The sequence below is a fragment of the Myotis brandtii genome, unplaced genomic scaffold, assembly GCF_000412655.1.
Source record: "Myotis brandtii unplaced genomic scaffold, ASM41265v1 scaffold237, whole genome shotgun sequence".
In the NCBI taxonomy this organism is placed as follows: domain Eukaryota; kingdom Metazoa; phylum Chordata; class Mammalia; order Chiroptera; family Vespertilionidae; genus Myotis; species Myotis brandtii.
Window position 1 is genome coordinate 5,630,068 of NW_005358943.1, and position 13,984 is coordinate 5,644,051.

At 42.2% G+C, this 13,984-nt stretch overlaps 1 protein-coding gene across 1 annotated transcript in view; it reads left to right on the forward strand.

Annotated features, from left to right (window-relative positions):
* HEBP1 (heme binding protein 1) overlaps positions 1 to 12,911 on the forward strand; it is a 22,645-nt gene extending 9,734 nt beyond the window's left edge. The window contains exon 4 of the mRNA XM_005866801.2: positions 12,367 to 12,911. Within this exon, the coding sequence (XP_005866863.1) occupies positions 12,367 to 12,538 (172 nt within the window). The 3' untranslated portion in view covers positions 12,539 to 12,911. The remainder of the gene's footprint in view (positions 1 to 12,366) is intronic.
* Positions 12,912 to 13,984: the final 1,073 nt, after the last annotated feature.

Consider the following 13,984-nt stretch of genomic DNA (forward strand, 5'->3'; position numbering starts at 1 on the left):
CCCCCTCCACGGGCCCTGCTCTGTGTGTGACAGGGGGCGGTGCCCCAACCCCCCAATCGGCCCTACCCTGAGCGTGACTGAGGGTGGCATTGCAACCTCCCGATCCGCCCTGCTCTGTGCATGACGGGGCGGCGCCCCAACTCCCCAATCGGCCCTGCTCTGAGCCTGACCAGGGGCTGCACTTAGGGATTGGGCCTGCCCTCTGCCACCCGGGAGCAGGCCTAAGCCAGCAGGTCGTTATCTCCCGAGGGGTCCCAGACTGCGAGAGGGCACAGGCCGGGCTGGGGGACCCCCCTCCCCCCGCCCCCCGAGTGCACAAATTTTTGTGCACCGGGCCTCTAGTTATAAATAATGCTGCATTGTACATGGGGATTCAGATATCGCTTCAAGGTAGTAATTTTATTTCCTTGGGATATATACTCAGACATGGAATTGCTGGATCATGCAAAAGTTCTATTTTTAATTTTTTGAGGACTCTCCATACCATTTTCCACAGTGGCTGCACCAATTTATATACCCACCAACAGTGCACAAGAGTTCCCTTTTCTTCACATCCTCGATGCTTGTTATTTCTTGTCTTTTGGATAATAGCCATCCTAATAGGTGTGAGGTCATAGCTCATTGTGGCTTTGATTTGTATTTCCCTGATGATTAGTGATATTGAGCACCTTTTTATATACCTTTTGGCCTTTTGCATATCTTTTTTGGCAAAATGTCTATTCAGATCCTCTGCCTTTTTTTTTTTTAAATCAGATTGGCTTTTTTGCTATTGAGTTTTTTATATATATGTGTTCCAAAAATTGTATACACACTTTAACAGCTGATAGCTCAGTTTTGAAAATGAAATATATTTTAATACACACTGCCTTTATCATTATTCAAAGTTGTATATACATTTTTGGGGGACACCCTATATTTGGATATTAACCCCTTATCAGAGTTGCAAATATTACTCCTTTTCAAACTTGCCCCTTATCAGATTTAACCTCTCCTCAGATTTGGCTCTTACCAAATTAACCCCTTATCAGATTTGCAAATATTTCCTCCCATTTGGTAGGTTGCCTTTTCATTTTGTTGATGGTTTTGTGTTTTGGGTTGTTGCTTTTTGTTTTTGTTTTTGTTTTGTTTTTTTGCTGTGCAGAAGCTATTTAGTCTGATGTAGTTCCACTTGTTTATTTTTGCTTTTGTTTCCTTTGTTTTTGCTGTCAAATATAACCATTGCCACACTGATGTCAAGAAGCTTACCACCTGTGTTTTCTCCTAGAAACTTTACATTTCAGGTCTTATGTTCAAGTCTTTAATATTTTTAAGTTGATTTTTGTATATGGTGTAAGATAGGGGTCCAGTTTCAATCTTTTGTAATGTGGCTGTCCAGTTTTCCCAACATCATTTATTGAAGAAACTATCCCATCCTCATTATATATTTTTTACTCCTTTATTGTAAATTAGGTGGCCATATATGCATGGATTTAGTTCTGGGTTCTCTATTTTATTTCATTGATCTATGTATCTATTTTTATGCCAATACCATATTGTTTTGATTACAATAGGTTTGTAATATCGTTTGAAGTCAGGAAATGTGTGATACCTCCAGCTTTGTTCTTTTTTCAAGATTTCTCTGGCTATTCAGGGTCTTTTATGATTCCATATCAATTTTAAGATTGTTTTTCCATTTCTGTGAAAATTGGGATTTTGAAAGGGATTGCATTAATCTGTAGATTGCTTGGGTAGTATGGACATTTTAATGATATTCTTACAATCTATGAGCATGGATTATCTTTCCATTTATTTGTTTATTCTTCAATTTCTTTAATGTCTTATAGTTTTCAGTGTATAGATCTTTCACCTCCTTAGATAAATTTATTTCTAGATTTTATTCTTTTTGATGCAATTGTAAATAGGATTATTTCTTAGTCTCACTTTCTAAATTCAGATTGTTGATTAATTAAGAAATGCTGAGTCCAGATGATTTCTCACTTCCATTTCCTCAGCCTACAGCACACAAACATATGCGTTGTATCTGAATACACACTTTTGTCAGTTGACAAGTTGACTTGACTATAGAGAATATCCTTTCAGCTTAAGCTGAACATTAACCACAACAAGGTTCTGGGAGACTCAGAAAAAAGCTAAGTCAAGCTATAGTTTGGGGTCATAAATACATAGGAGGCATAAGGCTGGGATACCTCAGTTTTACCTCACACTTCCCTAAATGCTGGGAGGGCAGGGAGTATATGCCAGAGCTGGACTGCCACCCCCTTTGGTGGCTCATGATCTGTGGTCCTTTGAGCAGAGCACACATGCATCCTATTTTCATCCACGACCTGTTTCCAGGGCCTCATTTGTGGCCAAGTTCCCGTGACTGCAGTGAATAACAGGTGCAAATGGTTGCATGCTCTTATTCTTCGGACTCCAACCTCCCCTTAGAAACCAAGTCTTTTCTAGATAATCAGTGACTATGTGTTAAAATCCTACAGTGTGATGGGCACCCAACCACGTGTAGGCAGACACCAGGAGTTTCACCACTAGTTACCATAGAACAATCTCATGAAAAATAAATATACAATTAATCTTGCACTGGACAGTTTTAGTCCACTCGCAGGGGGGCCTCCAAACTTAGTTATTTGGCAGACTTGCTCCAACTCTACACCTGAGGGTGCAGTTTTCTCTGTAGATGATGCATAATGATACTGTGAGCGTGGCTGAACTGGGCAGTTAGTCCAGGAGACCCAGGGCCCCCCAGAGGACACTGAGGGTACTACAGCTAAGCAGCAGTAAATGGAGACCCCCAACTCTTCCACTCTAATCTTTATTCAGACTCTCCAGCCTTCACTATAGAGCAGTGGTTCTCAACCTTGGCTGCACATTAGAATCACCTGGGAATCTTTTTAAAATCCTGATTTCTGGGCCTCATCCTCCGGAAATTCTGTTTCTTTGTTATGGGGTGGTGCCACAACATTAGTAACAAAGAAACAAAATTTCCGGAGGATGAGGCCCAGAAATCAGGATTTTAAAAAGGTTCCCAGGTGATTCTAATGTGCAGCCAAGGTTGCGAACCACTGCTATAGAGGCTGCAGAGAAAGTAAACTCTAATTAAAGAATTTCTTTCCAGTGCAGGGACTAGGGTGGGGAAGTGAGGCACCTGTGGTGCAAGATTTAAGGAGGCACTTACTCTCACAGTTGTCCAAGCACAGGATTGGCACTGAGAGTGAGTGCCTCCTTAAATCTTGCACACTAGGTGTCTCAGATGACTTACCCTAGTTCCTGCTCGTCTTCTCCATTCTCTTTCCTGTGTCTTGGGAGGCAAACTGGTGCAATATAATGAACAGTTATATTTTAGTATAGTTTGAATTCCATGATGATGCTTGGGAAGTTTTTAAGACTTACTTTCCCCATCTGTTAAGTACTGATACTATCATCTACCTCATAGGATTACTGTTAAAGAGTATCTTTCAGTATTTATTAAGATGCTATTTATAAGTTACTTAATGTTTGTGACCTGTAATAGGTCTCAGTAATAATTCTTTCCCTTCTTATTCCATAAGGAATGAGGTTGAAGATTAAATTTGTTCACATTAGACACTAAGGCTAGTTTCTAATTCAGGGGTGAGGAACCTTTTTCCTGCCAAGGGCCACTTGGATATTTATAACATCATTCGTGGGCCATACAAAATTATCAACTTAGAAACTAGCCTGCTATATTTGGTCAAACATTTAATTAACTCACCCCTAATGCCTTGGCAGGACCAAACCAAATGATTTTGTGGGCCTTATACGTCCCAAGGACCAGATGTTCCCCACCCTTGTTAATCATGTATGACCAGACCCAGGATAATGAGTTGGTATGATTTTTTTCATTTGTCTTTAACTTTTTAGTATGGAAACTCTCCAACTCATAACAAGATAACAGGAACAAGATTATGAAACCCTATGCACCCATCACTCACCTTCAATAATAATTAACTCAAGGCCAGTTCTGTGTCATGTGTACCTTCACAACTTCCACCCAGTCCCTACTCTGGGTCAGTTTTAGGTGAATTCCAGATATTGTATTATTTCATTTGTCAATATTTCAGTGTGACTGCTGAAGACTCTTAAATAAATGATCAGACTAACTTATCACTCCTAAAATTTTAGCAGTCATTCATTAATGTTATAACAATATAAATCATCCAGCGTTCAGATTGCTCCCATATCTCATTTTTTTTTTTTAGTTTGTTTAAATCTGGACCCAAATAAGATCCATCCGTTTCAATTGGTTGGTACACCTTTTACATTTTTATTAATCTGTAGCTTTTCTCACCACCACACCTTTTCATTTTTTCCTGCTGTTTATGGATCATTTGTCCTATTGTTTTTCATAGTCTGAATCCTGCTGGTTGCCTTTCTGTGGCTTTTTAACATGTCCCTCTGTCCTCTGCGTTGCCTGTAAATTAGAAGTTGGAACTAGAGGCATGATTAGATTCAGGTGTTTGCCAGGATATTTCATGGGTGGTGTTGTATTCCTCCATCACTGGCTCATAACATCTGCTTGCCTCTGTTTTTGTGATGTTAATCATAGAGCTCACTCTTACCTAGATGCCTTGTCTCACCAGAGGTTGTAAAATGATAATATCCTCTATTTTTTCCTCTTCATTTATTAGCTGGAGTCCTTTGCTAAAGAAAAATTTCCCCTTACCTACTATTTAGTTCCCGTGAGATAGAGTCGGAGAGAAAAAGCAAGATGCCTTCTCTTTAGCTTGATACCTCCTCTTTGTTAATCAGTTTTCAGAATAATGATTTCATTCCTTAGCAGCCTCCAGAGGTGAGGTAGTGTTGCTCTCTGGTATGTTTCAAGCACACCTTGACATTTCTTGTTCTACAGCTGGAATTAGCCATTTCGCTAAGGAACCCTGGTTACTTGTGGTGGGAAAAGGTATCTATTAAAAGGTACTATTAAAGCCAGGTTTGTGGAAGTTTCCTTTTAATTCTCTGAGATCTAAACAGATGAAAGTAACAAATATGGTGTGCAGCCTGGCTCAGTGAATATTTTAACCTAACCTATAGTCTTAAGTTAGCATATAAACATTCCTCAACTAGCCACTTGGTGTCGCTGCACAGTCAAATGTGCATTTAAGAGTACCTTAGGGTGGAAGGCAGAGTGAATGAGGTAGTAGATGGTAAAAGCCCTATTTCAAATATACCATGAGTGCATTAGATGGCAAAATTCATTCTAAAAGGAAAGCCTGGTGTCCTGAATTCAGTCTTCCTGTTCTATGACCTTGTGAAGGATGTCCACAAAAGGATTATACATTTATTCACAGTATTCATTACTAGTGCTTTTAAAATGAATAGAAGGCTATGAAGAAATAACACTATCAGAATATTTTTCATTTTCACAAAAGACCAAAGAATTATCCTTACACTTAGATGAGTGGCCACATCCCACCACAATGCCCTCCCTCTGTCATCTGTAAAGACCACTTAGGTTAAAGCTAAGCCTCCTCTACTCATTTCAGCACTGGGTTCTCAAAAGAGACTAACAGCAGCCGAGGTCTGATAATTTTAATGAAACTTTCATGGTTTTAATGATATGTCTGGGTATAAAGGAAAGGGCTGGACACATGGAGATCATTGTCAGAGCAACCTGTCCTCTAGTCCCAGCTCTACCACTTAATAGCTAGAACTTTTTGCTTGTTATTGAGCCTCTGTGTACGTCAGTTTCTCATCTGTAAAATGGGAGTGTTGTGAGGATGGAATATGATACCTATAAATGCCTACACAATGTTAGATGTGAGGTAAACACTCCGGAAATGTTGTCTACTTCTTGACTTCACTTCCCTCTAAGATTAGTTTTCTTAGCATTAACAACAAAAAAGTCAAGATACTGCAGATACACTTGAGTTCAAACCTCAACTCTAATCATTGAGTTTTATAACTTTGGGCTTTCTGAGCTATAAAATAGAATGTATGGTGCATTGTGGTGAGGGTCCAGGGTTTTGGTCCTTGTGTTCTCTGCATTTCTCTATTTTTCCTTCTTCTCTAAAGATCTTAGTCCCCTTCCATGGTATCAGTTGTTGCCCTTTCATCAGTAACTCTCCAACCTGACCTCTGTCCATCTCCCTTAAATGTCTTATTATTCATAGACTTATCATGAAGGCTAAGGCAAGGACATTTACACATTCATTCATTCGTTTATTTTTAAAAATCGCATATTCATTTTTTACTTACTCTGTACCAGGAATTGTTTTAGCTCCCAAGCAAAGGAACTGCTCCTTGAAGTGGGAGAAACATCACAAAAGAAACAAATGCCTCAAGATATTTCAGAACTGTGTTGTTTCAGAGATAAGAACTGGTATCTATGGATTGAAATTATAGGAAAGCATATTTCTATTCAAAAATAAAAACATTCTGGCATAAGGTATCTATCAGTAAAATGGACAGATGATGAGGTAATGAAGTCCTTGCCCTGGAGGAATTCAAGCACCATCTGGACCAGGGGTCCTCAAACTACGGCCCGCGGGCCACATGCAAATACAAATATTGTATTTGTTCCCGTTTTGTTTTTTTACTTCAAAATAAGATATGTGCAGTGTGCATAGGAATTTGTTCATAGTTTTTTTTTAAACTATAGTCCAGCCCTCCAACAGTCTGAGGGACAGTGAACTGGCCCCCTGTTTAAAAAGTTTGAGGACCCCTGATCTGGACAGACATATGACAATTATGCTATGTAACATTTGTACTAGGTGGGAAGTTTGGTTCAATTTGACAAATGTTTATTGAGTACCTCTGATACATAAGCCTACCTCACCTCCAAGAGCACTGTCAATGATAAGATTCTATTTCTAAAACCTAATCACCTAAAATTTAAATTAATCACCATTTATTACCCCCCAACTCGTCAATTGTCCCACCAGTCTTTTATAAATGACTAGAGGCCTGGTGCATGAAATTCATGTATGGGGGAGTGCCCCTAAATGCCCCCCCCTGCCAGCCCAATTACCCCTCACTGCCTCTGCATACCAGCCTGATCGCCCCTAACTGCCCCCCGCTGCTGGCCAGGTCACCCCCAACTGCCCCCTCCCCCTGCCGACCTGGTCACCCCACACAGCCTGCTTGTTCAGTCATTTGGTCGTCCCTCACTAACCCCCCTGCCAGCCTGGTCGTAGGCAGCCATCTTGTGAGGGCATGAGGGTTAATTTGCATATTATGTTCAGTCGTTTGGTCATCCCTCACTAACCTCCCTGCCGGCCTGGTTGTAGGCAGCCATCTTGTGAGGGTGTGGGTGTCAATTTGCATATTACCTCTTTATTATATAGGATGACATTTCTGGGTGATAAGCCCAAGTTTATTGTTTTCTCCCAAGCACCAGCCTTACATTCCTGCTCACCAAGAGGTATCACCACATCAACCTCCTCAGCCATCTTCCAAATCAACATGTCTGAGATGGAACTCAGCTTTCCTCCCCAAACCTGATCCCCTGTGTTCTCCATCTTACCGAAGGTCCCCTCCATCCTCCTACCCACCCTGTGCAAATGTCAGCCTGACTCCTTCACCTAATTATTGGCCAAGTTCTAGTCACCTCCTAGCTGGCCCTTCCTTCCATCCACACTGCCACAGGTCTTCATCACCTCTTGTCTACACTACAACCATGGCCTCCTGATTGTTTCTAGTTCTTCCACCTCTGCCCTTTCTAAGGTGTCCTTTGATCACGGCCAGCTGGAAGCACAGGACTGATCACACTACTTCCCCCTGCTGCTCAGCTCTGATTGTGGGCCTCGGCCTGCCTCTGACCCAGGCACACATTAAGGCTGGGACCAAAGGCTAAGCTACTCATAAAATGCTCCTTTGCCATGAGTAGGGGAATGGGTGAACTTTGGATTGGGTCCCCAAATGCTTGACCCGGCAGGGAAGCCTAGTAAAAATGCTTTGATGTGGCATTTACTGCCCTCCACACATAGCCCCACTCCACTGTCCACCTGACCTCAGAGCATTCTCACCCCACTTCCCAACAGCCCCCCAAACACACATAAATGTTCACTTCCATACCTCCGCTCACACTCACCCAGCTCCTCTCAAATGTTCTCCCCAGTCTCTGCTTATTGGAAGCTCTGGAAGGACAGGAATTTTTGTCATAATTCTTCATTGCTAGTATTAAGAAGAGATACACAATAATAGTTGCTTAATATCTCATCTTTCATAGTGCCTTACCTTTGTATTCAAAGTCAGATCATTCTCTATTGCCCATCCTCAGGTCATTCTGTTTGTGCCTTTAACCTCCATTCTAGTGCCTTCTGCCCTGTATCATCTTTGTCTCTCTGTCCCAGCCGCTACAGTTAGACCTCGCAAGGGCAAAAAGACGTCTTTATCATCTTTACAGCTCTGTGGTATCTAGCTTGTGCTTTGTGCTCAGTGATGCTCAGCTCACTAAGCTTGGTTCAACCTGATAGAAGGACATGTCTTAAGTGTTAAGCCTCTTTCTGTTAACATGAGATTGTCAGCTGCTAGTCTTACACTTCTTTGGTCTGGCACAGAGCTACGTGCATATCAGACTCTCCACAAATCTGTGTTGACTTGTTGATTGTTAAAAGTTTTAGACCAAGTTGGATGGTCAGGCTCAGAGTCATTTTATTTTTCTTTCTTCCTCACTGCCTGCCTGCAGCAGACACTCCTTGAAAGACAACACATTAGGATTTTTTGCATCCTTGAGCCTGCATCATCTCCTCCCTGCACTCCACCTCCAACTCTTCCATTCCTTTTTAGTCAAGGCAAAAAGTCTTTTGTGTTTCTGGAATCCAAGACAGGTGTTAGCTCCTTGGTTCCCATGGTAACCAAAAGTCTTTGTTAGGAATGCTGAGCTCTGATGCTGGGTGAGATAAAATACAGTGCCCCCAGGAGAGCTTCTTTGAAGATGGAGACTTAGAGACTTGTTAATAGGCTTACAAAAATAATGTGTAGACTTCATGTTTATTTCCTTTGAGGAGCTCAAGGCACTTTACGAGCATGCCTTAACTCACACTCATACATGCTGGTGAACTTGGAGAGCTGTGGGCACTGTGATGTTACCCTCGAGTACAGCTTGGAAACTGAGGCAGGGAGGAATGAGGTAGCTTGTCCCAGAACACAAACGAGGCAGCCAGAGCTGGGCTTCCTCCATTTATCAGGGTTATGTGCCTGGTAGGGTTTGGTCTTCTGGCTGATTCATGCAGTTCTATGACGTGGTTAGATTGGCAGAAAGGATAACACAAGTATCTGTTCCAGAGCCCACCTAGCTTTGCTTGCTTCTAGTAGAAGGCTCCCAGGATGAAGCAATAGTGAAATTTTTATGCTCATTATACCAGCATCTCAGTCCACCGGAGGGTAAATATAAACAGTTGGGATGTTCTTTCCAATAATGAACTTAGGAAATCCCAAATGAAGACATTCTTTGTATCATTCTCTGCCAATCTCCTTGTACCTCGCAGACAACTTCTCAGGGTCCTTGGCCAAGGCCTCAGTCTTCCCACCACTTGGGGACTAGGATCCCCAAAAGCAGTTTACTGATTCTCTGCTTGCTCACCATCTATGCCTGGTCTCTCTCCTCACCACGATTATAACTAGCACCTCCTCATTGGTGACTCCCACATTTCTCTCATCTATTTCCCAAATCAATAGCTCTGACTCCAGTTCTTTCCCAAATCTAAGGAGATTTTCACAGTGCCTGCCACATGCTTAGGTACACAATAATTGCTGCATGAATGTATTTCACAGTGGCAACTTCATATCAGCATGCCAAAAACCAAATTACTAACCCTCCCAACCCTCCTTCCAAAGTGATTCTTCAGCCTAGAACCCCTAATCTGGCTAGTGGCATCAATCCATCCAGAGGCTTAACTGGAAGCCCTGGATCATCCCAACTCTCCTCTTCCCAGCCCTCCAGTCCCCACCCACCCAGGCAGCTTTCAAATTTGCCTTTGTCCAGGCCTATGTCGTCTCATAGTTGGCTATTCCTGGCCTCCGGTGACTTCATTTCTCCTATCCCTCCACTGCCACCAGAAGTATCAGTCCAAAGTACAATCTGATCATATTTGCCCCTTTGTAAGTCTACATTTGCATGTAGGGTAGGGTTCAAAGTCCTTAGCATGGCATTCAAGACCCTTCACAATGTACCTCCAGTCAATACACGTTTCCTGTTTGAATTCCCTCTACCGTCCCCTCAATATGTACTTCCTGTGTTTATTATATGAGTATGTGAACATGGAGGCAAACAGGCTTGAGGTCTATCAACCCGAAGACAGTAACTTCCATTGTTTATCCCAGAATTGCTCCATCTACAAGAAGTCTAATATGTGTCAGGCAGTGTGTTAGGTGCTCAGGATACACCAGTGAACAAAAAGTGACAAAGATCCTTGCCTTCATGGAGCCTGTATTCTATCAGGTAACTCAGACCATAAGCTATGAACTCGATGAGTAAAGAAAATGATCAAAGGAAGAAGAAAGAGAAACGGAAGAAGGTGTATAAGATTAATCAGGATTTTGAGATTAAATCTAACTGAGAAGGTGAGATTGCTAATGGAGTTTATTCTTTATTATTAGGCTTTCTTCCTGTGTTCATATACTACTTTCCCTCACCTCTGGAGTCAGGGAATTGAATGGTTGTTCTGAACAAATTATGAAATAACAATAATAGCTACATTTTCCTGTGACAGGAGCTTACTATATGACAGGCACTGGGCTGAGAAGTTTGCATAGTTTTTTCTCCTTTAAGCTTTACAACAGCCTTCAAAGATTGATGCTATCATCCCTATTTAACAGATTACAGACCAAAGATTAGAGAAATTAAAGCATTTGCCCAAGCCCATGAGCTAGAAAGTAGCCAAGGCAGGAGTTGAGCACATGACTAGCCATTTTGCCTCCAACTGACAAATGAAGATAGTTGAGAACCACTCCTTTGGATGTTTCCCAAAACCAGTAGCTTAAAGAGCCAACACCATCCATTTTCACAAGAGAACAATTTAGTATCACAGCATGAGAGGGGCTACAGAGAACACTCAACACCTGCTCCCACATCCAGCATCTGATTATTTTCAGACAGATGGTTCTCAGCCTCAGTGCAGGCTTTTATTGCCAGAAAAATACTTCCTTCATGTCCATCCTCTGTCTACTAATCCAGTTTCCTCTTATTTGAGCCTCAATGAAGCTAGAGCTCAACTTTCTTCCTGCCTCGTAATTTTTCTTCGATATATTTGAAGAGCCAAGCCTCCTCTATTCCAAATTGGTCTCAGCTCTGTCCACATTCTGTAGCTGTTGTCTAGACATTACAATAACCAATCTCTTAAAGATGAAATCCTGGGTGTTTTCACATCAATAGCCCTGTAATCAACGTGCTGAATGCTTGTGGAGCATGACTAACCACTTATAAAAGAGCAAAGCATGAGTCAGAGAACCCCACCAAAAATAATGCATTTGGCCTAATCTTGGCCTGATGCGGATTCAGACTTCTGAGTCATAAAGCTCATTAGAAATGGGAATGTATTTGACTCTCATAAAGATCTTAGGGCAACACAGATTTAGAGTGGTATATTTAGGGTAGGCCACAGGATGAATTTTGGAGCGTAGGCAGATGACGTAAGGAGAGAATAATAATCTTGAAAAGAGAGACTTTGTTGCTTTCCTGTTCCCACCTTCTGCCATCAGGAGAAAAGCCTGATTTAGGGAAAGTCTCTTTATTTACTAGGAAAAGAAGGCTTTCGTGATCTGAGCAGGGGAAGGGATTTATTAGAAGCCATTTCTTTCTTTGGGCATGCTTAAAGCTTGCCAAGGAGTCCTCCAAAACTTCCTCAGGTCCCTGCCTTTGGCAGCTCTGTTTTTGAACAAAGCTGGCTGCTACTTCTCACTGCCATGAGGTGCTCACACATTAGAAAACTGCTCTGCTCTGGGAGAAACGTTACCGGCAGCTGCACCCTGACTCCCCTTGATCCTTCCTCCTTCCCCAGCTGGAGATAGAGGCCAAGAAGAGGAGCCGCTGGACAGTAGAGGGAGCTAGAGAAAAGGGTGTGCCTTGGGGCAGAAGGTCAGCCTGCCCTCTCGGGGTAATTTCAGAGAGGGAAGGGGAAGCTCACATTTCCTATGGAACTACTCTGTTTCAGGCTCTGCATTAGAGTTTTTCACATCCATTATTGCACTTAATGCTCATAAAAACCTTGAAGAAAAAAGAAAACATATCCCAATTTTACAAATGAGGATCTGAGGGTCAGAAAGCTCAAATCTACTCATCTAGGAAGTTCACAATCTCACCATCATAACGTGATTGTCATAATAAGTGTGGTGAGTGACCCTTTTTGAAAGATCCCCCTCTCTCAGAGACCACGTCCTTTCTTAACCAGTCTCTTGCTCTTGTACCCTCAGGCAGTTTGGGGGTTATGCCAAGGAAGCCGACTACGTAGCCCAAGCCGCCCAGCTACGCACCGCCCTGGAGGGCACAGCGACCTACCGGAGTGACATCTACTTCTGCACCGGGTACGACCCGCCTATGAAACCCATTGGACGTCGCAATGAGGTCTGGCTGGTGAAGACATGAGTTGTTCAGAGCCAGCACTTCGGGGATGTGTGCTGGGTCCACTCACTGGACGGGCAGGAGGGGCTTCGAACTGCAACATCAGCTCAACCAACTTTCCTTCAAAGCCAGTTACTGCCCATTTTCTGAAATAAGTGTGTTCAATACAATAGGGCTCTTTTCCTCGTGGTGGGAAATACAGCGGAGATAGGCCCCAACAGCATTTTCCCAGCTATCTGGGTTTCAAAAAATTGATATTTTAAAATTACCGAATCTGTATTTCTTTGATTGAGGGGGAAATGTAATTTGTGTGTGATCTTTATCTGTGATTCTTATAAGAGCTTTGTCTAAAAAGAAATTAAAAATAAAGTTATTTGACTTAAATAGCTAAGACAAATCCAAGTGTAATTATTTCAAGATTCTACAGTCCTTGGTTGCCAGAAGGGAAGGGGTTGGAGGGCTGGGTAAAAAAGGAAGAGATTAAGTACAATTTGTAGTTACAAAATAGTCACAGGGTTGTAAAAGTACAGCATCGGGAATATAATATAAATTGTAGTAACTATATAATGCCAGGTGGGTACTGGAAACAGTGGGGGGAACACTTTGTAAAGTACATGATTGCCTGACCACTATGCTGTACACCTGAAATCAATACAAAACAATATTGAAAGTAAACTGTAATTGAAAAATTAAAAAAATGATTTTACCATCTTATAAATAATACAGTTATGAGTATTACTGATGGTGTTTACTGTGGCAGGAATCCTATATTTAGAATTCCAAAATCCTCCCAAATGTAAACCCAATGATCCTGGGGTAGGAGGACAGGCACCGGACTCGGAGCCAAAAATGCAGCTGCAGGAACCTTAGGTCATGTCAAGGAGTTTGAATTTTATCCTAAGAAAAATGACAAGTCGATGGCTTTGAGCAGGAACATGATACTTCATGTGTAAGAGGGAAAATTCTATCTTCAATGTGGAAAGTGGATTGGAAGTAGATGACACAGGAGGCGGGGAGAGCAATCACAAGATTCTAAGTAAAAGATGATGGAGGCCTCAATTAGGGTCATGGCGTGGGGATGGGGAGAAGTGGACAGTTTGGAGAGAGAAATAGGATCAACCGGACCTGGTGAGCAGCAGGTGAGTGAGATAAGGGAGCAGGGGTCAAAGTGCCCAGGATGGGGCTGCCACTCTCTGAGTAGGAAGCACAGGCGAGAAGCAGGTTGACTGGGGAACCGTGTCCACAGAGGGTATTTAGGCCTGTGGTTTAGCAGCTGGAAGTATGTCTGCTCCTAAAAAGAGAAACCTAATCTAAAGATATGGGTGATATCAGCAATATACAGACAGAGTGCATGAATTATGGACCCTGAATGGAGTAAAGAGAGAAGAGAGCCTAGAGAAGAATCGGGAGGAACCCCAATATTTAGAGGAGAGCTAAGGAAAAGAGCCTGAACAATGATCTAAAAGAAAC